The sequence below is a fragment of the Mesoplodon densirostris genome, chromosome 14, assembly GCF_025265405.1.
Source record: "Mesoplodon densirostris isolate mMesDen1 chromosome 14, mMesDen1 primary haplotype, whole genome shotgun sequence".
Lineage (NCBI taxonomy): Eukaryota > Metazoa > Chordata > Mammalia > Artiodactyla > Ziphiidae > Mesoplodon > Mesoplodon densirostris.
This window is the reverse complement of record NC_082674.1, coordinates 79,031,685-79,057,238: the sequence shown is the minus strand read 5'-3', so window position 1 is coordinate 79,057,238 and position 25,554 is coordinate 79,031,685. Positions and strand designations below refer to the sequence as shown.

Below are 25,554 nucleotides of genomic sequence, written 5' to 3'. Positions count from 1 at the left end.
TATCACGACCCTTGACCAAGAGTGCTTTTTCTTGTCCGCTGCTTTTGCCTCTTAAAATCATATATGTCCTTCAGGGTTTGGTTCAAAAGCCATTCTTCCTTTCAGTTTTTCCTTAGCCTTGTAGGGGAAGCAGTTCTCCCCTTTAATTCTGTAGCACTCCATACCTCTTAGGTGCCTTATGCCTCTTAGGGGTCTTTATGGTCTAGTTATGTGTATGTGTGTCTCCCAGTTCCCTGAAGGGTGAGCTTCTGGAGGCTAGTTAACCTTATTTTCATTCAGTGTTGGTCACAGTGGGGCCTTCCCAGTAAATGCTTGATGAATTGTGTGGAGTGTGGACACAAATATGGAGGTTGTGGGGTGAATCTCCCTAGCCCATTGGTGTTCCTAGTCCATTGGTGACTACTTGCATTTCTGGGTGGGTGGAAAACTTGGAGAGCTCTCAGCTGAAGCCTTTGGGTAGCCATCCGGGACTCAGATGTGCCTGTTGCAGGATGGGTCACCATGCAAGGCCACGCTCTCCTGAAGGTCCCTAGCCTCCTTTGTTTGTTCTCTTTGGAGCCTGAGCTTAGCTTTTTGGCTGGCTTAGCTTGAAGGAGTTGGTGGGCAGTGGTTCCAGTTGGTCAACAGAAGAGGTGACCCTGCTGGACAAGGTGACCCAAGTTGTGATGTTGCACGTATGACCTGTTGTCAAGTATTGCCATTAGGAGGAGGCCGCTCCTCCAGGAGAGCCTGCCTGGCAGCCTCCTGCTATTGGGCCACGTCTGTTTGGCTTTGGCTGGTACACTGATTCTTGGCCAGTCATTTGATTGCAAGGTAGCAGGACCTCAGGGTTGAAGAGCTTTGGGCCTGGCAGGCCTGTGCTATTCCTGGCCTCTTCCAAAAGCCAAGGGAGGAGCCTTGCACAGAGCTTGTGTGACTCACCCAAGTTCATCTGTGTGCCACCTTCCTGCTGGGTGACATGAGTATGGTAATGAGGAATCTGACAGTTGAATTACTGTATAGCTAGAGCTCACAGCTTCAGGTTGGGTGTGAAGGTCAGGTTGAGCCTACCTAGTCAAGACATTTCCTTGTTACTTGAAGGTTTGTACATTTCCTGATATTCAGCTATTTTGTGTTGTGATGTAGCATTTACTGGTCTTGAAGACCTTGCTATTGAGGTTTGCCCAAGTAGCTAAATGGCTATTGGATGCAATGCCTTCTTGAGGGCATCATCACAGATGAAATCCTGACCTAGCACAAGCTCTGTTTTAAGGCCCCTTGGTGTTATTTGGTGACTTTGAAACTTTGAGCAAAGGCACACACCCCTGTAAGGATCAGATACTACCTGCAGATTCCGGCATTTCATTGAAAGTGTGTCTAATAATCTCTTGCTCATTTCTAAGTCTTAAATTTTTCCTTAGGGCATTGAATTCATGTCTAAAGTGGGGCTAAGGGCCTTGAGGTCACAAGGGGTTGTTGTGAGATTTGACTTATATTAACATTTATGAACCTTCTTGGTAGGTGCTTAACAGATGATATTAAGCTTTGGCTTGTAGCTGTTTTGCCCTAAACAGGCAGGAGATTACTCCCAGGAAGTTGCTTAGGAACCAAGCTTCACATTAGTTCCTGACTGTTTGTACTCTGACCTTGTTTTGCTGTTTGTGGTCTAACTGACCTTGGCTGGGCCCCTACTCTGCCCCTGGTCTACTCTGAGGTACCTTCCCCCTTTTCTTAAGATGATAGGCTCAGTAGTGTGATGCCTGTTTCTTCTCCGTTGTACTCAAGGTGTGGCTTCCTATATGGCAGACGAAGACGATTTCTCATGTTCCCACCTAAGCCTTCACCCTCTCCCCATTTTCTCTGAAGCAGGCTTGTGCAAAATGAGGACCCCTTGGGATCAGTAGGACAGAGTTGATGTGATTTGCTATTCAAGGTTGCTTCAGACTCTCTTCTGTTGACTTTGGTTGGAGCTCTGGATGGTAGACTTGATGTGTCTCTGAGGTTTGCTGTGATGCCACCAACTTGATGGGGACTGTGGTCAGTCCCTTCTTTTAGATGTTAGACTTGTGTGAAAAGTCGCTGAAGCCAGAAACCTCTGTTTTCTGCTCTTAACATTCAGCTAGGCTCTGTTTTTCTCCTAGGGTCTTTCCTTTCTGATCGTGCTCCTGGGGATGGCCAAAAATCGTTCAGCGTTCATCTGCAGGCCATTTCTGTGAGGCTGACTTAAGTTGCTGTACGTTGTAAATAAGCCCAAACCTTTTGTGTTGATAGGAGGTAGGGAGTGTTAAAAATGAGACAACAGACCCAAAATGGAGTCGCTTATGCCAAGCCCCGCATCACCAAACAATACCTAATTACACTTTCGGCTCTCCTGGAAATGGAATCTTAGCTCCGTCAATCAGGAATCACCTGATCAGCACTATTGAGGTCATCTGCCTGGTAGACCCCTGCCGTCCCCTAAAGGGAAGTAACCTTACAATAACCAGCTTGCTTTTTTGCCCAATATAACTTCCTTGTCCCCACTTGCTTCTTGCTATAAACGTCTTAATTTTGTACAGCTCCTCAGAGCTCCCTTCTGCCTGCTAGATTGAGTGCTGCCCAATTCACATTGATTTTTGCTGAAATAAATGCTTAAAATTTTTAATAGGCTTCAGTGTATCTTTTCACAGGAAGAAATGGTGATATCATTGCCAGGGATGAAAGGAGGAGGGCTCTGCTGATAAATTGCCCCTGGGCACCAGGACATAGTACAGCTTTGAGGTTCAGTGATTATGTTTCTGTGGGCACAGTACCTTGCACCCAAGTTGGTGAATTGCTGTTCCTAATAATTTTATAGCTCTAGGAAGTGGGCTGGAGAAGGGAGTAAAACACGGTATTGATAAGTTTTGGATTTCCCTCCTTTTTTTTTTGCAGAATAACCAAGTGCTGGGAATTGGGAGTGGTTCTACAATTGTCCACGCTGTGCAGCGAATAGGTATGTTTTCAGGCTGACTCCTGGATGTTTGCGTGGGGTGATGGGGATGGGGACATAGAGGAGAGGGAGGGAGCAGGGCACAGCTTGGCACCAGCTTTGTGGAGCCTGTGATCAGGTGAGTGTTTCTGCTCTTCTCTGAGGGGGATTCTTGGGCCTCTTCACCCACATTTGGGGTCGCCCTGGCTTTGTTTACTCTGCTGAGCTGGGTGAGGACCTGACTTAGGGTGAGGTCTCCACAGAATCGTAATTGTCATCAGTGGTGTGTGTGTGTGTGACCTCATGGATACCGAGGCAGGCAAACCCTCTAAAGCCTGCGGTTTCTCAAACAAACAAATCGAGGTCGGCCAGGCCAGCGCAGGCTCGGCCTGTCCGTGACCCTGCAGCTGGTGGCTGGCTCTGCAGATGCTGACTTCATTCTGAGTTGGGTGTCTCTGGGCTCAGGAAAGCCTCAAGAACTATCAACCCCGGTGGCTGCTGGACAGGTTTGACCGCCCTGCTCTTGTTTGTGAGAACAGAGCCCAGAGGAGAGGCTTGCCTGAATGTGGATCTCCTCTGATAGGTGCCAAGGGGCTGTGCTCAGGGGACAAAGCCCAGGAATGCTTTGTCTTCAAGGAATGGTTGTGGTGCGGGTGAGATGGCTTCTGAAAGCCTCAGTGTTGCACACCTTTCTGCCTCAGCACTGAGTATGTGAAGGATTTTAGGGCACAGGGATTACTGTGGATTTCATAATAGTGGCATCTGAATCTCCCAAGGTGTACACCCAGTCATTAAGGAGACTTGAAATTTTTAATAAGACAGGTTTTCCCTGTCGACTGAAAAAAAATGCACAACCTCAAAGTTGAGAATTATGGTGTGTGTGTGTGTGCGTGTGTGTGTGTGTGTGTGTGTGTTTTGGCCATGTTGTGTTGCATGTGGGATCTTAGTTCCCCGACCAGGGATCAAACCTGCACCCCCTGCAGTGGAAGCGCAGAGTCCTAAACCATTGGACCGTCCGGGAATTCCCAAGACTTTTCTTTTTGTTTAAATCAAGTTTTCCCAAAAGGTACAAATCCAAAGTGAATAAATAAACCCTCTTTAACCACCCCCTGGGGTCTATAAATGATTATTTATTTTTTTACTAACTGTAAAAGTCAAATTCTACCTTTTCTCTGTAAAAGCCTATATAGGGAAGTAGTTAAGACTGGCACTAGACTGCCTGGGATCAGATCCCAGTTCTGCCGTTTGTTAACTGTGTGCCAGTTACTTTGCCTCTCTGTGCCTCAGTTTCCTCATCTGTAAAGTGGGGATAGTAATTGTAAGTTATCTTTGGGTTACTGGATTAGAAGAATTCACGTGTACAGAATTCTTTGAATGTTGCCGTGCACGTACTAGCAAACCCTGACGTTGCTCTTTCTGTGGTTAATACTTACCTCCTTAGGCTTTTTTGTCCCTGACCTGTGAAGGCCGTTTACCAACTTTTCAGCAAGGGTGGGGACATAGAATGAAAGGGACATTTCAGTGGGGGGAGGGGTTGGACCTTTTCTGTTGGATTTGAGCACATGTGAGTACAAGGAAAATAAGGCGAGGCGAGAGAAAAACCACCAACGCGGCTTTTGTCTCCACAGCTGAAAGAGTGAAACAAGAGAACCTGAACCTCGTCTGTATCCCCACTTCCTTCCAGGTATGTCCTGCTTTCCATTCTGCACCTTGGCAGTTGCCGCTGAATCTTCTGGGTCCCTGAGGATATAGGGGTGTGGCTCTGGGGTGTGTACCAGGGTTGTTCTGGGCGAGAGAGCCAGGAGCGGGAGAGCAGTTGATCGACTGGAGATTGCTCTTCGGAAGCATGGTTTTAGACGTGAATATTTTAGCGTATCTTGTATTAGGCACCACGGAGTATGTAGAGATAACCACATGGTCTCCATCCTCAAGGAATATTATCTCCGTTTATAGATGAAAAAACTGAGGCTAAAGGGCGTTAAGTGGTGCGTTAGAAATGCAAGTACAGTAGTGTGAGTCCATGTCTAATGCTGTTCCACCATAAAATAGTAGGGGCTGGTGAAGGAAAGCCATGGAGCCACTTAAATACAGGGAGAGATAAGAGAATAGTAGACTTCAGGGAAGGAGGGACGAGAGGTGCCTAGACAGAGCCCCATGCCTCACCTGGCTGTCGTGGGGAGGGTATGTGTGTCGGCTCTCATTGGCTTCGTCGCGGGGATCCTGTGAATTGGGGTTAAAGGTTGACATTGCTGGTGATTTGTGCTCCTGTGATGTTGTGGACATGGTTTTGGACAGCTAGGGCTTAAGAAACTCTCAGTCCTGGAGGCAGGATGTGTCAGGTGTGTGCCCCAACCTGTCAGAGGAGGGAGTGGAGGAAGGATTCCAGGTAGGCAGGATAGGAAGTTAGGATCGTGCACGCTGTCAGAGCTGTTTTGAAGTTAAATCTCTTGGAGGCTCTGACAAGCTGCCCGGACACCCAGGGGACTGAAGACAATACCATAATAATTCCTGCTTCAGGCTAGAAAAAGTGGTTTTGCCTGGCCTTTCTTGCTTTTGAAATCCTGATGTTCTGAGGCGATGCTCTTAAAGTCAGAGGGCTTGTGATGGGTTGCCTTGCTCTTGAAAAAGCTAAGTGTCTGATTTTTCCAAGTGACTTGATCATCTAGTATTTTTATTTTTTGTTTAATAAAATTATTTGATATTGGTGCTTATTTTTAATTAAAGTTATACATACACATAGATTGAAGAAGCAAATAATTCAAGTCATTTTATTAAAAAATAAGACACTGCCTTCACACCCTCCCTGACTCCTGACCACCACCATTTCTTGCTCTTTAGATGGACATACTTTTAAAACTCTTTTAGCTGATTGGGAATTTGCTCCAAAGTCTGGAAACTACATGCTTTTCTTGCCATTTAAAATTTTTTTTCAACTTGAGGTAATAATTCCACGCTGAATGGATGCAGGGAAGACGAGCATTCGGTTATCTCTTCCCTCCTTGCTCTCCCAGGTCAGACACCCTTCTCCCAGTCTTCATTACAGTTACGTTTTTGTGAGGCCTCACTCAATGTTTACAGAATCGTGATGTCCAAGCTACAGCTGAACTGTGCAGTCAGCTATGATTACGCTTCCTTACCTGCTCATTATTTTGCTTTCCTGAAAGTTAAGTAAATGATGCCTTTGTTTTTTCCATTTCCTTGGTTGTCTGCGGACTCCTTACTAATTCAACCCCAAACTCTTAGTCTGGATGGAAAATCTTACCTCATTCTGGCCCAGTGGATATTCTACTCCCATCAGCTTCATCTTCTTGGTGCTCTGGTTGGTAGCAGCTGCCCTCGGCTGTTGTCTTGGGGGATCTCCCTTTGCGGTCAGGAACTTTCCTTTTCTGTCTACTCTTTTGGATCATCCTGTTCCTCCTCACTACTCCCCCATACCCTTTGGTTTTGTTTCCTTCAGTTTTGGTGAATCACGTCCTTTAGGTAGCTACCCAAGTGCACGGGATGCAAACTTGTCAGCACTTTGGATGTCTGAAAATGTCTTTAGCCCCTCTGGAAGTCAGTTATTTGGATAGAGAATTATTTTTTTTAAAATATTTAATTATTTATTTATCTGGTTGCGCCGGGTCTTAGTTGTGGCGGCAGGCGGGCTCCTTAGTTGTGGCTCGCCCACTCCTTAGTTGTGGCATGCGAACTCTTAGTTGTGGCACGCATGTGGGATCTAGTTCCCTGAGCAGGGATTGAACCTGGGCCCCCTGAATTGGGAGCACGGAGTCTTAACCACTGTGCCACCAGGGAAGTCCCCTGGGTAGAGAATTCTGTGCTAAATCACTTCTTGGTACTCTGTTGTATCTTCTGGCTTTTTTTTTTTTTTTTTTTTTTTTTTGGCCGCACTGCACAGCCTGCAGGATCTTAGTTCCCCGACCAGGGATGGAACCTGTGCCCCCTGCAGTGGAAGCATGGAGCTCTAACCATTGGACCGCCAGGGAATTCCCTCTTCTGGCTTTCAATTTGCTGTTGAGGAGCTTGCTGCCATTCTGATTCTTGATCCTTTGTATAAAACCTATTTTTCATTCTCTTTGAACTCTTACACCCTTATATTATCTTTTCTTTGTCTACAGTGTTCTGAAATTTCACCGTGCTGTGTCTAGGTGTGGGTTTATTTTTGTCCACTATGCTGGGACATGTCATTCTACAAATTCACACTCTTCAGTTTTGGGGATTTTTCCCCCTATTATTCCTTTAATTTTCTTTTCTCTGTTTTCTCTGGCTCTGGTCTTTCCTTTTAGGGTACTTGTTATGTCCTTGGTGCTTGTGGCCTGTTTTGTCCTTTTGTCTTTTCAGCTTTACCTTTTTCTAACCCTTCTGTTGAGCTTTCTTTGCTCTCGTGTATTTAATTTCAAAGAACTCTTTTTTTTATTGTTCTCTGAAAAGTTTTTTTGTTTGTTTGTTTTTGTTTTATGGGCGCAGTTTTTTTCAATTTCTTCTCTTAGCTCCCTGAGGATGTTAATACTTTTGTTTTTGTTTTAGGATTTCTTCTCCTATATCTCTTTTCTCAAAGTTGTTTTTTTTTTTTTACAATTTGTTGGAGGTATAATTTACATATAAAATTTACTCTTTTTTTAATATCTATAAAAATTTATTTATTTATTTATTTAAATATGGCTGAGTTGGGTTTTTTGTTGCTGCGTGCGGGCTTTCTCTATTTGCTGTGAGCAGGGGCTACTCTTCGTTGTGGTGCGCAGGCTTCTCATTGCGGTGGCTTCTCTTGTTGCAGAGCGCAGGCTCTAGGCGCACAGGCTTCAGTAGTTGTGGCACATGGGCTCTAGAGCGCAGGCTCAGTAGTTGTGGCATACGGGCTTAGTTGCTCCGCAGCATGTGGGATCTTCCCGGACCAGGGCTCGAACCTGTATCCCCTACATTGGCAGGCAGATTCTTAACCACTGCGCCACTAGGGAAGCCCCCAGATTTACTCTTTTTAGCATATAATTCTGAGTTTTGACATAGTCATGTAACAACCAACACAGTCAAATACTGTTAGAATGCTTTGTTCTTTTTTTAAAAATTCCAGCTCATTTTGAAGACTAGTGGACTAAGAAGCTGACTGGAAACCAGCTCTCGTGGTGAGGGTGGTCCTTGCTCTTGGCTTGTCTGCCAAGAGCACTCCTGGCAGATCACTGGGGAACTCCTAGTGTCAGATCATTTTTTTTTTCCCTCTGGCTGGTCAGGTTTCCCAGAGAAGACTGCCCAGTGCCCTTTTAGGAGGGGTGTGCATGGCTGCCTGTGTCCTGGGAGCCAAGTAAGAGAAGAGGGCTAGAAGACGTCTGTCATTATTTGGGACATAGCCCCCATTTTCAGTGTAGTGCCTGTGGTAGATGGGGAAAAAGGTGCCTGCTACATTTTGCAGTATTTCTTTGACTCTGGGCCTGATCGTGTGACGTGTTTTGCCAATGGGATGTGACCAAATGGCAGGCCATCAGTGGCTTGAACAGTGAGTGCTTTTGGTTTGTGGCTTGGCCCTTTTGCTGCTGAAACCATTCTGCGACCATGTGAACAGGCAGGCCTCGGCTACTCTTCTGGAGGATGAGAGGCTCTTTTAAGCCTCTGAGTCTTGGGGTAGCTGCTACACAGCAAAAGCTTGCTAATGTAGTACCCCCATCTTCAGCTGTGCCTGGCAGCCCAGTCCTGAGACCTGCTGTTTGACCTCCAGAGAATAAACATGCTGCTTTGGGAGTAGTGGAGAAAGATGAGGAGCTATAACAGCTTCTCCAATAGGCTTTCAACCAGTCTTGCCTTTTTCACTCCCACCGTTGTTGTCTGTTTTCTGAAGTTTACAGGGCTGCTGAGTCCTTGAACCTTTTGGGAGGTTCTGTGCCCTTTATTTGGTCGCTTCTTAGCTTTTTCCAGTACTGGTTTAGGATCCTGGCTTAGGATTTCTCTTTCTCATTTCTGCCATTTACCATTGTCCATCAGTGATCTAGCTTTTAGAAGTTGGTTGGTGTTTTTTCCTCTTTTTGGTTTATGCCATTGAGAAAAATTCCTTTATTGTATTATAGATTTAGAGAGGTTTAGGGAAAGAGCTGAGCTAAATACAGGTGTTCGATTGCTATCTTTTTTTTTTTTTTTTTTTGCGGTATGCAGGCCTCTCACTGTTGTGGCCTCTCCCGTTGTGGAGCACAGGCTCTGGACGCGCAGGCTCAGCAGCCATGGCTCACGGGCCCAGCCGCTCTGCGGCACGTGGGATCTTCCCGGACCAGGGCACGAACCCGCGTCCCCTGCATCGGCAGGTGGACTCTCAACCACTGGGCCACCAAGGAAGCCCCAGTTGCTATCTTTAATTGGAAGTTTGATCTGTGTTTTGAAGATAGCATCCTCCCAGCCCACCTATATGTTGTGGTGGTTAGTAATACCCATGTACCCAGACTGGAAAATGCTGGCCAATTCCAGCTGATCAGGTAGAGGAGTCATTCACAGTTCACAGGACTTTAAAAAATTCACTTGTTCAGAGTTACTGTTTTGTTACCCCCACCCCATCAAACCCAAACTTATTTTGTGTTAAGTTTAGTCAGCCGCAATCTTCCTGAAATGATTGAAAGGAAATCAAGATATTTCATGTTCTGCCTTTTAAACAAGTAAACCCGTAAGTGTTTAAAGGATGTTTGTAGATTTTCCCTTTAAAGTTAAAAGCTTTTGGGAGAGGGAGATTTAAAAAAAGGATTTAAAAGCCAGATCTGGGGCTTCCCTGGTGGCGCAGTGGTTGAGAGTCCACCTGCCGATGCAGGGGACACGGGTTCGTGCCCTGGTCCGGGAAGATCCCACGTGCCGCGGAGCGGCTGGGCCCGTGAGCCATGGCCGCTGAGCTTGCGCATCCGGAGCCTGTGCTCCGCAACGGGAGAGATCACAACAGTGAGAGGCCCGTGTACCGAAAAAAAAAAAAAAACCACACAAAAAAGCCAGATCTGGTCTAGGCAAAAAAACAGTGTTTGTCCATGCTGGCCTTCAGTCTACCTCTATTAGTTGATAGAAGGGGAAATGCAACGTTTTCAGGTATTATTGTGAAATTGATGAAAAACAGGACTGCTAGCCTGCCACATGCCACTGTCCTTGATCACACGAGGCATTTGGGGGCACCAGCTGTGGGACTGCAATGAGAAGGCATTGCTTCCTGTCTTTTGTTTCAAAAGTACAAGCTAATCATTAGCTTTCCTGCTCCCTGCACTTTTAAGAGCTGGGAGAGACAGCTGTTTGCTGTACACCCTCAGGAGCCCCTTAGCTTGTGAGCCTGGAGTGTCTGGTGTCTAGCAGGTACTGATCTCAGTTGAGCAGCTGTGTCTGCATTAGTACCGGCTGAGCCAGTGATGGGTCCATATCTCCACAGTAGGGCTGTAGTGTTGAATTCAGTGGATTCGTTTCCCAGGGCTGCCATAACAAGGAACCACAAATTGAGCGCTTAAAAAACAAATTTATTGCCTCTCATTTCTGGAGGCTAGATGTTGATTGCTTTAGAGGCTGTGAAGGAGAATCTGTTTTGTCTTTCTCCTAGCTTTCTGGTGGTTTGCTGGCAATCTTTGGCATTGCTTGGCTTGTAGGCACATATCCTTGCTCTCTGCCTTCATGTTCGCTTGGTGTTCTCCCGGTGTGCCTCTGTGTGTACAAATTGCCCTTCTAAGGACACCAGTCCTATTGGATTAGGGCTCACCCTCATGACATTCTGACTTGATTACCTCTGTAAAGGTCCCATCTCAAAATAAGGTCACAGTGAGGGTTACTAGGACTTAGGACTCCAACGTACCTTTTTTTAGGGGAACACAGTATAACCCACAACACTCAGGGAGGAGGAAGCTCATGCCACCTGTGATGATGCCTTCTGTCTGTGTGCAGGGCCATTCGCAGGGGTCTTGTGGGGAGTCCGGTCAAAGATGGGGAGAAGGGAGAGTTGGAGGACCCGCTGATGGAAGCAGGACTGAAGGGTCCCACCCCAGTGGGCTCTTTGAGGTCATTGCACAGGGTCCTCCACATTGTGAAGGGGGAGATACAGACGATTTAAAGGGAGAACAGATCCTGTCCTTACGTTACTGCTTGTTGTCTGGGAGGACACGGGGCCTGTGGAGGTTGGGGTGGCCTCCCAGCCACATTAACATAGACGCACGTATCTGCTGGGCACCTTTCATGTGCGGACTCTGGACAGGCAGCTGGTGGTGGTGGTGAAGAGGCACATTTCAGTCAGCATGGTGATCACCGAGGGGTTATCTTTTTAAAGGGGTGCGAGACTCCTTGTGCACGGTGGGTGCTTTTCAGCATTGCTCGTGCCCAGCGTGGTGCCCGGCTCTTAGCAGGCACTCTGCCTGTTGGATGAATAAATGCTACATTTATGTGTCATTTTTTACAAATATATGGTAGAGCAGAAGTAGAGGCAACGTGCCTTTTGGAGGAGGGAGAGCCCACTCCTTGCACAGGGGATTGGGGGCTTCCTGGAAAGCCGGGCGTGAGGGGCTAGAGTTTGGGAGGAGGCAGTGTATTTCAGGTAGAGGAGGGAATGCCAAAGAGCTCCTTTAAAAATTGTATTGTTAAAAATGTTATGAATAGCATAGTATTATTATGTGAGATGACTTCAGTGCCATTTATAAGCAGAGGCCGTCCTCTCCTTTCCTTCTTCTTCTACATTCCCTTTGTTTGCCTTATCTTCTGATTTCCTTCTGAGTCCCTAGACAGGGCAGGAGAGCAGGAGACTGTATTTCTGGTCCTTGCCCTGTCCCTAACTTAACACTGAGACCTCTCTGGGCATCCATTTCTTTCTTAAAACAGGAGTTTGCACTAGGTAACTTGACTGAACTCAGAATAATTAATTATTCACTCAACTATTGGCCTAACTGACCCTAACTGCTATAGGGTGAAAAGTGTACGTGGAATGTGCTCTGATTACAATCTAGATGGACAAACAGGACATCCTCGTGAAAGAGTAGCACTGGCAAGTGGTGCAGGCAGTCTTAGAACTTAAATGTTAAATTAAGATGATATATTTATACAGGATTTTTCCCTATAGGAATCATGATAGGACAGTTTCCTGACGCCCAGTGTTCACGTAATACGTTTGAATGCAGTTTAGTATTGTTTCTAAAGTAGTACATAAAATTAACAGGAACCGTAGTATATAACACAGTTTTATTTGCAGGATAGAATATCACACGGAACTTTATGCAGTTCATAGCATTATTCCAACACCATCTGTATTAGATATCTTTGCTGGAACAAATTACCCCCAAACTTAGCCGTTTAAAACAAACACTTATTAGCTCCTAGTTTCCAAGGGGCAGGAATCTGGAGTGGTTACCTGGGGGGCTCTGGCCTCCGGTCTCTGGGGAGGTTACAGTTAAGCTCTTGGCCGGGGCTGGAGGCGTCTCAGCTGTGCTTGAAGGATCTGCTTCCAGCTCCATCTTGTGGGTGTTCTGGGCCTTAATTCTTCACAGCCTGTGGGGTAGGGGCCTGTCCCCAGGGCTGTCTCCATGTCTTCAGAACTTGGCAGCTGGTTTCCCCCAGTGTGTGTGATAAGAGAGTGAGGGTGAGGGGGAAGGAGGGAGGGAGGGAAGGATCTTGTGGGAGCACGCCCCCCCCTTCTTTATCACAGAAGTGTCTTGCTATCACCTCTGCTGTGTGCCACTGGTAACACAACAGCCTTGGGACGTTGTGGGCAGGGATTCCCCAAAGGCACGAATACCAAGAGGCGTGGGGGACTTTGGGGGTTCATCTTCCAGACGTTCCAAATGTTTTTATAGCCTTAGGATCTGGAATTAGTATGGTTTCTCCAGTGTTACGTTTGGAGAAACCTAGGAACTGAGAAATAATCCAGAAATACCATTTTTATGGTTGTTTTCTCCCTTCATTATATATTTCTCTTTAATAGGAGCAAAATCATGGGTTTTTTTCTTTTGAACTTTTTTCAGTCAGCATTTTATTTTAGCCTTTTATTGTGGAAAATTTCAAACTTCAAAAAGGATAAAGAATAACATAATGAACTTCCACGTACCCATCACCCAGTTTCCACAATTATCAATTCATGGCCAGTTTTGTTTCATCTGTATCTCATTCTCCTTCACCTTTGTTATTTTGAAACAAATCCCAGGCACAGTATGATTTCATTGTATGTATTTTATTATGTCTCTCTGAAAAGTAGGGAGACTTTTAAACATCTCAACAATACTAAAGAAAATCAAACGATAACCTTTAATAGGATCAAATAAAAATCCAGGATTCAAATTTCCCCTGTTGTCTTATCCTTTTTTTAGTTTGTTTGAATCAGGATCCAAATAGGTCCCATATATTGCAAATTCCAGGGTCTTTGTATTTTACTGTTAAGAGTCTTAGGATTTTGGATTTGAAGATTGACATTGGTCATTATGCATCTGCATCTTTTTATAGATGAGAAAACTTGCCAGGGGTCATGTGGCTGGTTCATTTAAGATTAGAACCGAGACCTTCGGATCCTACATTTCAGGTGCTTTTGACTTGAAGCAGAAAATATTTTCAAGACATGGCTTTTGAAAAGAAGTTTTCCATCCTTTAGTTCCTCTGCGTATTGTAAGCAGTGGCACGAACACAGATCCTTATCACTTGAACTTGAGTGGTCAGACTCAAAGGTTCATTTATTCCAGCGACAAATTCTGCTCTGGGCCCCGTGGTGGTGGTAGCCCTCCCCTTCAGTCAGCCTGTGTGAAAGGCATGTCCGTAGAGTCGGTGGTGCTGACTTTTCCTACCAACGTCCTAAATCTTTCCCAGTCTGGTGCTCTCAGGTGCTCTCACCTAGCCATTCCGGAGGTCCTGCCTTTACATATTCTTCTGAGTGTATGTATTCTTTTGCTTATTTTTATTCAGCAGTGTAGTCTGGAAATCACTGTATTAATTTGTAGTGATCTTCCACAGTCTTTTTTCATACTGTTAGGTTTTTTTAGAGACATTTCTAATATTTTGTAGATTTGACTCTTAGTTTAGGAAATTTTAAAAACTGTTAGTTCCCCCTTTTCCAGGGGGAATATGTTCCAAGACCCCCAGTGGATGCCTGAAACCACAGATAGTACTGAACCCTGTATACACTGTGTTTTTTCCTATACAGCCATACCTATGATAAAGTTTAGTTGATAAATTAGGCACAGTAAGAGATTAACAACAACAAATAATAACATAGGACAATTATAACAATACACCATAATAAAAGTTACATGAATATGGTTTTTTCTTTCTCTCAAAATATCCTACTGTACAAATTTAATGCCTTTTCCATCTTAACTAGGCACTTATGCACTGTAGTCTTGTAACTTTTGCAGTTTGAGATGCAACAGCAAAATTAGCACAGATTTCTTTTTCCTTCTTTAACTTCATGGATGGAAAATTCATTCTTACCATAGATCTTAGCAGCCTCAGCATATAACTTTTTTTTCTTAACTTACTAAATTGAGGACTTTCACTTTTTCACTTAAAGCACTTTATGGCTTGTCTTTGGCATATCTGAATTGCCAGCATCACTATTGCGCTTTGGGACCATTACCTTGGAGATATTGCAGGTTTGGTTCCATTCCACCATAATAAAGTGAGTATGATATAAAGCGAGTCACATGAATTTTTTGGTTTCCCAGTGCATATACAAGTTATGTTTATACTGCATCATAGTCTAGTCAATGTGTGATAGTATTATGTCTAACAAAGCAATGTACATACCTTAACTAAAAAATACTTTATTGCTAGGGACTTCCCTGGTGGCACAGTGGTTAGGAATCCACCTGCCAATGCAGGGGACAAAAGTGCGAGCCCTGGTCCGGGAAGATCCCACATGCCACAGAGCAGCTGGGCCCGTGCGCCACAACTACTGAGCCTGCATGCCACAACTACTGAAGCCTGCGCGCCTAGAGCCTGTGCTTCGCAACAAGAGAAACCACCGCAATGAGAAGCCCATGCACCACAACGAAGAGTAGCCCCCGTTCTCTGCAACTAAGAAAGCCCGCGCACAGCAGTGAAGACCCAACGCAGCTATAAATAAATAAATGAACGAATAAATAAATAAATAAATAGACTATTGCTAAAGATGCCAAAACAATTACAGTAGTAACATCAAAGATCATTGATCACAGATCATAGTAACAAATATAATAACAATAATGAAAAAGTTTGAAATATTGCTAGAATTACCAAAATGTGACACAGAGACACAAAGTGAGCAAATGCTGTTGGAGAAGTTGTACCCCTATAACAAGTGCAGTACCTGCAAAGTGCAGTAAAGTGAAGCACAGTAAAACGAGGTATGCCTGTGTTAGGTAAAGTAAGGGTTACTTGATACACAAGCACTGTGGTCCTGTGATGGTCAGTCTGATACCTGAGATGGCTTTTAAATCACAAATAAGCAGGGTACGCTGGACAGAGGGATGAGGGCTGGGCAGAGTAGATGACGAGAGATTTCATCGTGCTACTCAAAATGGCGTGCAGTTTAAAAGCTGTGAATTGTTTCTGGAATGTTCCATTTAATGTTTTTGGATCAGGCTTGCCCCTGGGTAACTGAAACCGCGAAAAGTGAAACCTTGAATGGCCGGGGATGGGGGAGGGGGGTGGTGGGGGGGAGGGAACTACTGGTACTGTATTACCAGAGGCTTTGGGTGCGTTGGGTCTTCACTGCTGCGCACAGGCTTTCTCTCATGGCGAGCGGGGGCTACTCTGTTGCGGGGTGCAGGCTTCTCATTGTGGTGGCTTCTCTTGTTGCGGAGCATGGGCTCTAGGTGCACGGGCTTCAGTAGTTGTGGTGCATGGGCTCAGTAGTTGTGGCGCACGGGCTTAGTTGCTCCATGGCATGCGGGATCTTCCCAGACCAGGGCTCGAACCCTTGTCTCCTGCATTGGCAGGTGGATTCTTAACCACTGCGCCACCAGGGAAGTCCCCCATGATGTTATCTTAAGTAACAGGTCACCGAGGAGGAACTCTTAGCCTAGCACTGGAGCAGTGTTCACGATGTGCTGTTTACCTTCACTCCAGCTTCTGGAATGAATTAACTTTTGCTGTTCATGGGGCTAGATCTCCTACCTCGTGGTGGACCAGGTTGGATTTGAGAGGAAGCCTTGGTGGGTCTCAGTGTCTGACAGTTAAATCCAAGAGGATTCTGGGGATTCTCGCCGTCACTAAGAGTTAATGATTATGTGTGCTTTCTCCTGTCCTCCACAGGCCCGTCAGCTCATCCTGCAGTATGGCTTAACTCTCAGTGACCTGGACCGACACCCACAGGTAAGTAGAGAGAGGCTGCTGGGTTTTTTGGTCTCCTTTCTTTTTTTTTTTTTTTTAAATAGCTGTCACTTGTTCATGGGCTCTGGATATCTTGTTGAGTCTAGGAGAAAAGTCAGTTAGTCATACTAGCTTTTCTCCTAGGACTTTGAATATTAATCCTGGCTGAGGTCAGAAGAGAAGAGCTTGTTAATTTAGAGGACATTCCCTGTGGTTTCACCGAGAGGGCTCAGGGACCCAGGGCTTCCTGCAGCCCTCACACAGACATGTATATATACGAGCAGGGCGGCCCTCAGAACTTATCGCCAAGTGGAGAGAAGAAGTATCATCTGAGGCGGCCATGGGTCTTTGAAAACAGATTAAAATGCAGTCGTGTGGTAAAGATGATTAAACACACAGGCAATCTGGAGGAGACTGAAGTTGATGAGAGTGAGCAGCATGCTCACAGCTGGCGTTTACTGAGCCCTGACTGTGTGCCAGTTACCATGCTAAGTGCCAGGCCTGTATTAAACCACAGTCGTCCCTGGGTATCTGCGGGGCAACGGCTCCAGGACCCACTGCGAGTACCAGAATCCACAGATGCTCAAGTCCCGTAGTTGGCCCTCTGTATCTGCGCTTCAGCATCTGTGGATTCAACCAACCGTGGGTCACGTACTGTAGTACGTATTTAGTGGAAAAAAAATCTGTATAAGTGGACCTGTGTAGTTCCAACCCATGTTATTCAAGGGTCAACTGTATCTAATCTAAGCTCCCGTAGTCTTGAGGGTGGGTACCATTATTATCTCATTTTACAGATATGAGAAAGGCACAGAGAGGGCAAGGCATTTGCCTAAGGCCATGCTGTTTGTAAGTGGCAGAGCCTGAAAGTGAATCCAGGTGCTTCTGGCTCTAGAGGATGCTGCTTAGAAGGGTGTTGTGGGAAGAGGTAAAGTTTGAGCAGAGCTATGAAGGCTAGGTGGCAAGGGCAGGAGAGAACATTCCAGAGAGGGGTAGATGGGAACCATGGGAGCAGTCCCAGGCTGGCATGTGTGCAGTGCTGAGACTGGCTGGGGTGTCTAGGACCGAGTGAGTGGAATGGCACAGCAGGGGGAGGGGAGAGGGAGAAGGAGAGGGCAAGGCTGGATTGGAAGAGTGAGGTGGGATTCCGGCAGCTTGAAGACAGACTGGATGGTGGTCTACTAATCCACTGTGTCATGGGACATGTGGGCCACAGATGGGTTAGTAAGTACCATGGGAAGGGCTTGTTCGGAGATATCTGTGGGTAAAGCCAGGGCACAGGCGGAATCAGCTGTTCAGCGCTGTGGGGGGAGTGGCTTGGGCTGAAGGTGGGTGTGAAACCCAGACAGAAAAGGTTGCCGCCTTCCAGGCCCCAGAGAGCTGCCATGGTGCAGAGTGGGGAGGAGCATCGCAGGCTGCACCTCCATCCTGTGGAAGGGTGGAAGCGAGGACGCCCCGTGGAAGCTTTGCAGGCCCTGTGCCACGCAGCTGCCAACTGCAGCTTGAACTGGATTTGCACCCTGAGGTTTTATACTGCTCTTTTAGAAACCATACTTGGGGCTCCCACGTTGTCTCTGCAGAGTACCGGGAGTGACGAGAGGTACTTCTCTTTCTTGATTTCAAATTTTGAAACATGAATGAACCTATTCCCTCCTTGACTGCTTTTGGGCCTGGCAGTGGAGCTTCCTGTAAAGGGGAGTGGGCAAGCCCAGACAGGTGCTTTGGTGGGTCATAGCGGGGGTACCTCAGAAAGTTTCCAGTTCTGTAGTGCATCAGATGTGTGTCAGCATGCCAGTATTTTTGCCACATTAGTACGGAGACTTCTGGATCAGTGTTTCTCAGCCTTTTCTCCATTAATGCCCACCCCCAGTGAAATTTTAATCTCACAGGTATACTGTATACCTCCTTCTGTACTTGGAGGCGAAGTCACTCACGTTGAGATTGCACGCTCTCCATAATTCCAGCTCATCCACAGAGAAAGCCATCAATGAGTAAAGGGAGTGTAAAGTGGTGGATAAGAGTTGGACCCAGCTGTGGTTCCCCTATTTGTTTCCTGGTGACCTGAGTGGAATAGCTTAACCTCTCAGAGCCTCAGTTTCCTGACTGGCTAAATAGGAAAAACTGTGCCTGGCTAATAGGGCTGCTGGGACCTGATGCGCTATGGCATGTTCAAGCTTAGTGGTTTTTATATCTTTCCTTACCCTCAACACAGATTGACGTTGCCATCGATGGCGCTGATGAAGTAGATGCTGATCTCAATCTCATCAAGGGTGGTGGGTGAGTGTTGTGGGGATTTTTTTGCAGAGTATCTGCCAGTTAATCCTTAGCAAAGCAGAGTAGAATACAGAATAAACACATTGCCGCTGCGATGTACATGAGTTTCTCTTTCTACTCGGATGTGGATAGCATAAGGCTGTAGAACCAGCCTGGCATTTCTGGTTGTTAGTAGCAATCTGGTGACAGGAACCTGGGCCCCTTCAATGAAATTATTCATCTTGAAGGGTTCTCTTTGCTGCCTTCTACTGATTCCAGCTTTAAAAACTGTACAGGCTAAAGCAAACATATTACCAGGACTAGATTACTAGGTCTGTGGGCTCTGAGCAGTTAGTGATGCATGTATTCATTCATTTGGAAAACATTTATTGGGTGTTTCTTAGGTGTTGATTTTGGGGAGTTAGGAAGTGGTGAGTTGAAGGAGGTGAAGTCCTGGTCTCCTGGTTCTTATAATGAAGCAGACTATGGAGTGACACAAAATTTGCTTAAAATCTCACTGTCCTCTCTCCACTTTATAACCCTGGCTGTCAAATTGCAGACAGGGCAGGTTGTTCAGAGCTTGTCCTTACTTCTCCAGTTGCAGAACCTCCGCCTCATGCCACGCTCAGATGGCTTCTCCCCAGGCACAGTGCTTCCTGGCAGATGCATCTTAGATGGGATTATGCCCGCTGCCTGACTGGGAACCATTTCTCCCAGACACAGGCTGTGTTTCCGTAGTCCATTTTCTGGAAACAGCCTGTCTTAGCTTGGGCTGCCATAACAAAAACCTTAGACTTAGCGACTTAAATGGAAAAATTTATTTCTCACAGTTCTGGAAGCCCTGGGCTTGCGGATGGCGGCCTTCTCAGTGCAGCCTCTTGTGGCGGAGGGAGAGAGAGAGCAGGAGAGCTTTCTGGTGTCTTCTTAAAAGGATATCCATCCTATCAGACCAAGGCCACACTTTAATGATCTCATTGAACCATAATTACTTCCTTAGGGACCCCATCTTCCAAGTATAGTCACATTGGGGGTTAGGGCTTGAACAGTTGAATTTCAGGGGAGGGGCAGGGAGACACAAGTCAGTCCGTTGCACAGTATGATGGAGTTGGGGGGGGGCGTTCCTTTAAGAATTGAAAATGAAATTTCTCTTTAAGTGCCAGAATTGAGTGGATTTTGGCTTCCCGTATCTGACCTTAGTTCCCGAATTCAGTTTTTGTCTTACTTACCCCTGTGTTCATTTGCTGCTTCTTCCTCATCCCCCAGAGGCTGCCTGACCCAGGAGAAAATTGTGGCTGGCAATGCCAGTCGCTTCATCGTGATTGCCGATTTCAGGTACGATGTTCGGTGTTCTGAACTGTCCGCTGCGGAGGTGGATCGGACCCCAGGCTTCATTTTACAGAGGAGGAAACAGGTGGAGGGAGGGGCTTTCCTAACAGTCTATGATGGAGGGCAGTGTGTGGGGGAGTATGCTCTGCTTTCGTGCTGAAGTTAGGCACTGCTATTTCACGTGTCCACTGGAAGGAGGGCAAACAGCCCGTCACCCTCGTTAACAGAGCGCGTCCTTACTTATCGCTCGCTCGCTCCTAGCAAGGAGCCTCAGAAAAAGCAGGTCAAGCCCTGCCCCTGGGCAGTGACCCAGCACCCCTGCAGCCTCTGGGGTCACACATGACTTGTGTTGTGGACAGTCTTTGACCAGGCTCTCAGATTCTCCTTCAGGGAGTCTGATAGAAGGCACTTCTGCGAGCATGTTAATTAAAAAAAAATGACAGCTGTAAGATTATGTTCTTCACAGCTGTATATGACAAGCCAGCCATATCCAGGTTTTAACATTTTTGTCATATTTACTTACAAAAGCTACTGCTTTTCTTAAATGGTAAAACACAACCCATGCATTTGAAGCCCCGTGCACGCGACCCTTCTCGCTTCCCTTGTCCTCTTACCTCATTATTACCCCCATGCCTGCATTTGCTGTGTCTGTACCACTGAGCTTATTTACATGTGTTGCACTTTCTGACTCTTTCTTTCCAGGAAAGATTCAAAGAACCTTGGGGATCAGTGGCACAAGGGAATCCCCATCGAGGTCATCCCGATGGCCTACGTCCCAGTGAGCCGAGCTGTGACCCAGAAGTTTGGGGGTGTGATTGAACTTCGAATGGCTGTCAGCAAGGCAGTAAGTGGCCAGGGAGGTTTCTGGAAGGCATTCCAGGCTCTCAGGGCTGTGTCCTCCTTCCTGCTTCCATTAGGTCTGTGCCTAGGCTGGGCAGGTGGCTTCTGTTTATTTATTTTTAATCACCCTATTGGTTTACTTTTAGAGTGCTGGCTTTATCAGTTTCCACATTCAAACTCATGTAGATAAGACGATACTTAATGCAACGCATATTCTCTGTACAGATGGGTGTATTTTCTGTCGCTCGGGATCTGTGCTCCTTAGGTTATCTGGTCTTTGTACCTGAGGCCTGGATCTCTGACTAACAGCTGCTAAAAATGGGTTTTGGGAGGCCCACCTGGGGCAGAAAGTTATTCAGGTTTCATGGTGTAATTTTATTTTTCCTCCTCTTTTCTCATTCTGTGGTTAAATGAAGTAGTTTCTTGGGAGATGTGAATTCCTCCCCATTTTCTTACACTTAAATAAACGAAAAAGCAACAGCAACACTCCAAAAAATAACTGTAGTTGCACACAGAACTATATATAAAAAGTTTGGAACGTACAGAAGAGAAAGCAAATTATCTGTAACTCTACCCTGATGAACTTTTATTTTGACGTGTTTTCTGCCTGGTGTTTTTACAAAATCATAATCCTAATCATACTGGTTGTACAGAGCTCTGACTCTGGCTCCCTGTATAGCTGAAAAGCCAAGAGGAGATTGTTGGGGTGCTCTCTCATGGCTGGGGTTCCTCCACACAGAGCCCAGCATCGTGCCTTCGTGGGGTTCTGAACTGGGCTCCCACCCCTTCTCCAGTTCGCAGAGGAGTCCTCATTTCCTTGCCTTTGACTGTAGTGTTCTGTCAACATTTATGCTCCTAAACGCTTTCTAGTGCCCAAAGCTGTTGTGGAATTCTGGATTACTTAACTAAAACTACCCCCAGCCTGTATGACCCCAGGACCCATCTCTGCTCCCTGTCTTTTGGATGGGTCTGCCCCACTTGGGGGAGCATTGTCTTATGTTGCATTACTGATGGTTCTCTTTTTTTTTTTTTTTTTTTTTTTTTTTTTTTGCGGTACGCGGGCCTCTCACTGTTGTGGCCTCCTGTTGTGGAGCGCAGGCTCAGCGGCCATGGTTCACGGGCCCAGCCGCTCCGCGGCATGTGGGATCCTCCCGGACCGGGGCACAAACCCGTGTTCCCTGCATCGGCAGGCGGACTCTCAACCACTGCGCCACCAGGGAAGCCCCTACTGATGGTTCTTAACGTGAAGCTGTGGGAATGTTGAGCCGTGTTGGTAGTCTGTTCTGTTCTGTAGTTTTTCACTCTAATAATAGCTAAGAATCAGTGAGCCCTCGCTGTGGCTAGCGCTTACCCATGTGGCTTACCCACAAGCTGCCTGATGAGGTATGTTCATTATCCCTTTTTTGCCGTTGAGGAATCTGAGGCTCACAGAGGTTAATGGCTCCTGTGAGATCTATGCCTGGATGGCTTAAGACTCCAGTTCTGACTCCCAAGTTCCTGCCTCCTAGAAAGCACGAGGCAGGGGTACTGGTTGGAGCGGGTTCATTAAGATACTTGTCTTCGGTTATCACCTCCACTCTCCTGCTCTCCTCTGCCTGCCTGTATCTGCATGGCCTCTGTAAGTGTGGGGCATTATCTTCTAGGGTCCTGTGGTGACGGATAATGGGAATTTTATCCTGGACTGGAAGTTTGACCGGGTCCACAAATGGAGTGAAGTGAACACAACTATCAAAATGATCCCAGGTAATGGGCCTGGCGTTCACTGAGCACAGGCGCCCATGCCCTTCGTAGCTGTCCCCTGCCTCTGGCTGTGGATGGATGTGGGCTTTGCAAGACTCGGTTGGAAGGAATTTCCTTCATGCTGTGTTTGGCATTCCTAACTTCACGCCTTTGCCTTTTCCTTCCGAGAAGAGTTATTGCTCACCTAGCAGCTTCGTAGGTTGGCATTTCACAACCCATTCAGTTGGGGTAGGCCTGGAGCTGACGGGGTGTCGGGTGGGGCCTGCCTTGAAATGAGCCCACCGTCTCCGCGGAGAGCCTTTCCTTTCCGGAGCTTGACTGCAGCCTGTTGGATTTTGGCATGTTCTCTGGAGGAGAATGACTCAGGTCACCCACACGTTAGGTTCCTGCCACAGGCAGGGCGCTGTGACGCGTGTGACAGGGAGTTCTCCTGTCTGCCTCGGGGAGAGTTGACGTGAACCTGGGGAAAGCTGTGCGGGGCTGCCTAGAAGCTGTGCCTACAAATAAGATAGAATGTGCAATACCAAGAGCCTAGAGCTGCTGCTTCTGCGAAGCGTGGGGAGGTTCGCGCAGGAGAGGTGATTCTGGGCCTGCGCCTCAGTGTAGACGATCCAGACGCTGTGCTACGTGTTGAGAAGCGTCTCGTTTGATCCCCCAATTTCATGAGATAGTTACAGAGGAAGACACGGATCGAGGAAGGGTACGTGATTCGCTCAAGGGCTGCATCCCCGAGGTGGGAGCCTGGGTTGTCTGCCTCTAGACCCTGAACTCTTAGCCCTTCCTTCGTCGAGAGCCAGGTCAGGAGGGGGTTGTGTGACATGGACATTGGGAGCAGTGGGGTGTCTCCAGTCCACCTCGTGCCAGGGATCTGGGCCCTGGGTGAAGGCTGGGTGGGCCGTGTCGAGGTGAGTTACGAGTCCAGGCCAGAGGTGGTACTGAGGGCTCGTACGAGGGGATTAAAAAGAGGAGGCAGATGTGAGAGATAGCAGTCTTATGATATCGAGCGACTAAGATTCCATCGGGGAATATTCTATGACATGAAGTATTCTTGGGCCAGAGCAAGCTAATGGGGCAGATGAAGTCAGTTTAATAGATTGTAGTGGCTAGGGGTGGATTCTGGAGCGGACATCCTGGGTAAGGATCTAAACCCAGGCCTGCTCTATCAGTATGACCTTTGTGCAGTCAGTTAAATCTCTGCGCCTGTTTCTTCCTCTGTAAAAGAGGCTGCTGTTAGTACCTACCTCATAGGATTGTTGGGAGGAGTAAATGAGTCAAAATGGTGCTCAACACACATGGGAATATTTGTTGAATGAGTACATCCCTAGGAAGGAAGTATACTGTCTTCATCATTAATTAAGTTGCTAGATTACATTCCGATTTACCCATGCTATTTGGGAATGAAATACATATAAATATATAAAATGAAAAATATATAGACCTGTAATAAAGAGCTAATTCTCCAACCTTACTTTAGTCCACTATTTTAGTCTTCTATTGACAGTCTTTTTCCAGATTTACTATGTAAAGAAGATGGGTTGAATTATGCTTATTCCCTTACTTAGTGTTAACCTTTTAGTGGAAGAACTAAAGAGCCAAGAAGGCAAGAGGAAGAGAAGCCACAGAGGTCACCGTTAGTAACATGGGAGAATTAGCCCCTAATGAGAATACAGACAAACCCAGGGACGGCACAGGAAACCGCTCACCCTTGCTGGCGCTGTTCCTCTGTAGGTGGATTTCTTGCAGTGTCCACTAGGTAGCTCTGTTGCACCTGTTCAGACCTTTCTTGGTGTATTGAGACACTGAGATCTCCTTGGTGAGCAGATTTCTCCCACGCTTCGCTCTCCACCTTAGTAAGTAGACACTACATCCTAGAGAAGTTCAGAGTTTCATTAGGAACTTAAAATTAAGAAAACGAAAAAAGAGAGGCTAGATGTTAAATTATTTAGTGCAGTGCCACCAGGATCATCATCAGTGAGGTTTGTTCTCTTTCTCATTCTCTTTTCTCTTCCCCTTTGGTCTCTTAAGATACTTGCTGCTGGACCATGATCAAGGGAGGAAAAGAGGGCAAGTTTCCCTGTCTATCCTGTCACCCTGCCCTTGTCCCATGTACGTTCCTTTATGTGAGGACACTTGAAGGACAGTTAACCTGGTCCATGGCTGGTCACGGCCTTGGATGTTCCATTGTTTGCACGCAGAGCAGAGAGGTTCTTGCCCCCGTGTTCACACTGAGTCACCTCTGCCCTTTCCACTAATTGGGAGGGTGGGGGTAGGAATGGGTCAGTCGCTCCTAGCATCTCAGTAATCTGAAGAGAGGTTGCTCTAAGATCAGACCTTAGATTGCTGCCACGCATCTCTGCTCTTTCTTTGAAGTCTTTTCGGGAGCCAGTTTGGCTTTCTCTTGGATCAGGCTGTCACCTTGTATTACAGAATGTTTGAAAAGGATGGGTCTTGAGTGGCCACTTGGCATGTCTTTGGGAGGCCCCAGTCGTGGCGGCCCAGCGTGGTGCGGGGGACCTCTGTGTTTCAGCAGCTCCTTTCTCTACCTGATGGCTTTTTATTGCCGGTAGATGATTTTATTTGTTTATGTATTGGGGGCTGTCTTTAAAAATTTTAATTTTGTTTATCCTTTTGAATATATGTAGTTCAAAATTACAAAAGTAAACAGTGAAAAGTCTCTATCTTCTATCCCTTTGCCCTTCCCCCTGTCTGGAGGCAGCCAGTGCTGCCAAAGTTGTGTGTCCTTCTTGAGTTGATCTTTCATAAACGCAAATCAGCCCCGCCCCGTCTCCTTTTACGTAAGCGACAGCACACTAGACACGTGGTTTGCTTCCTACTTTTTCCCATCTTGAAGATGATTATGTAATGGTTCACAAAAGGGCTTCCTCATTTTTTTAAAAAAATAACTGCATGGCATTCCATTTTGTGGCTATCACATAATTTATTTAACCAGGTCCCCACTAGCAGATATTTGTTTCCAGTTTTGTTTTTTTTTCAGAAGGGAATTACCAGATCAAAGAAACAGTGTATCTGGTTTTGCTCTTGGTGCAGAATTGCCCTCCATGGATGGCACCAGTTTACCCTTCTGCCAACAATGTATGCAGATGCTGCTTCCCCTATACACTGGGTCCATCAAACTTTTTTTCAATTTTAATTTTATTTATTTGTTTTTGGTTGTGCTGTGTGGCATGCAGGATCTTAGTTCCCTGACCGGGGATCAA

General features: G+C 46.4%; 1 protein-coding gene across 2 annotated transcripts in view; it reads left to right on the top strand.

The window, feature by feature from the left end:
* RPIA (ribose 5-phosphate isomerase A) overlaps nt 1-25,554 on the top strand; it is a 31,716-nt gene that overhangs the window by 3,145 nt on the left and 3,017 nt on the right. The window contains exons 2-8 of one of the 2 annotated variants that reach the window (XM_060117208.1): nt 2,893-2,953; nt 4,558-4,613; nt 16,124-16,183; nt 18,390-18,454; nt 19,694-19,762; nt 20,459-20,600; nt 22,240-22,339. In XM_060117208.1, the coding sequence (XP_059973191.1) occupies nt 2,893-2,953; nt 4,558-4,613; nt 16,124-16,183; nt 18,390-18,454; nt 19,694-19,762; nt 20,459-20,600; nt 22,240-22,339 (553 nt within the window). The remainder of the gene's footprint in view (nt 1-2,892; nt 2,954-4,557; nt 4,614-16,123; nt 16,184-18,389; nt 18,455-19,693; nt 19,763-20,458; nt 20,601-22,239; nt 22,340-25,554) is intronic. The other variant, XM_060117209.1, reaches the window with a different exon arrangement.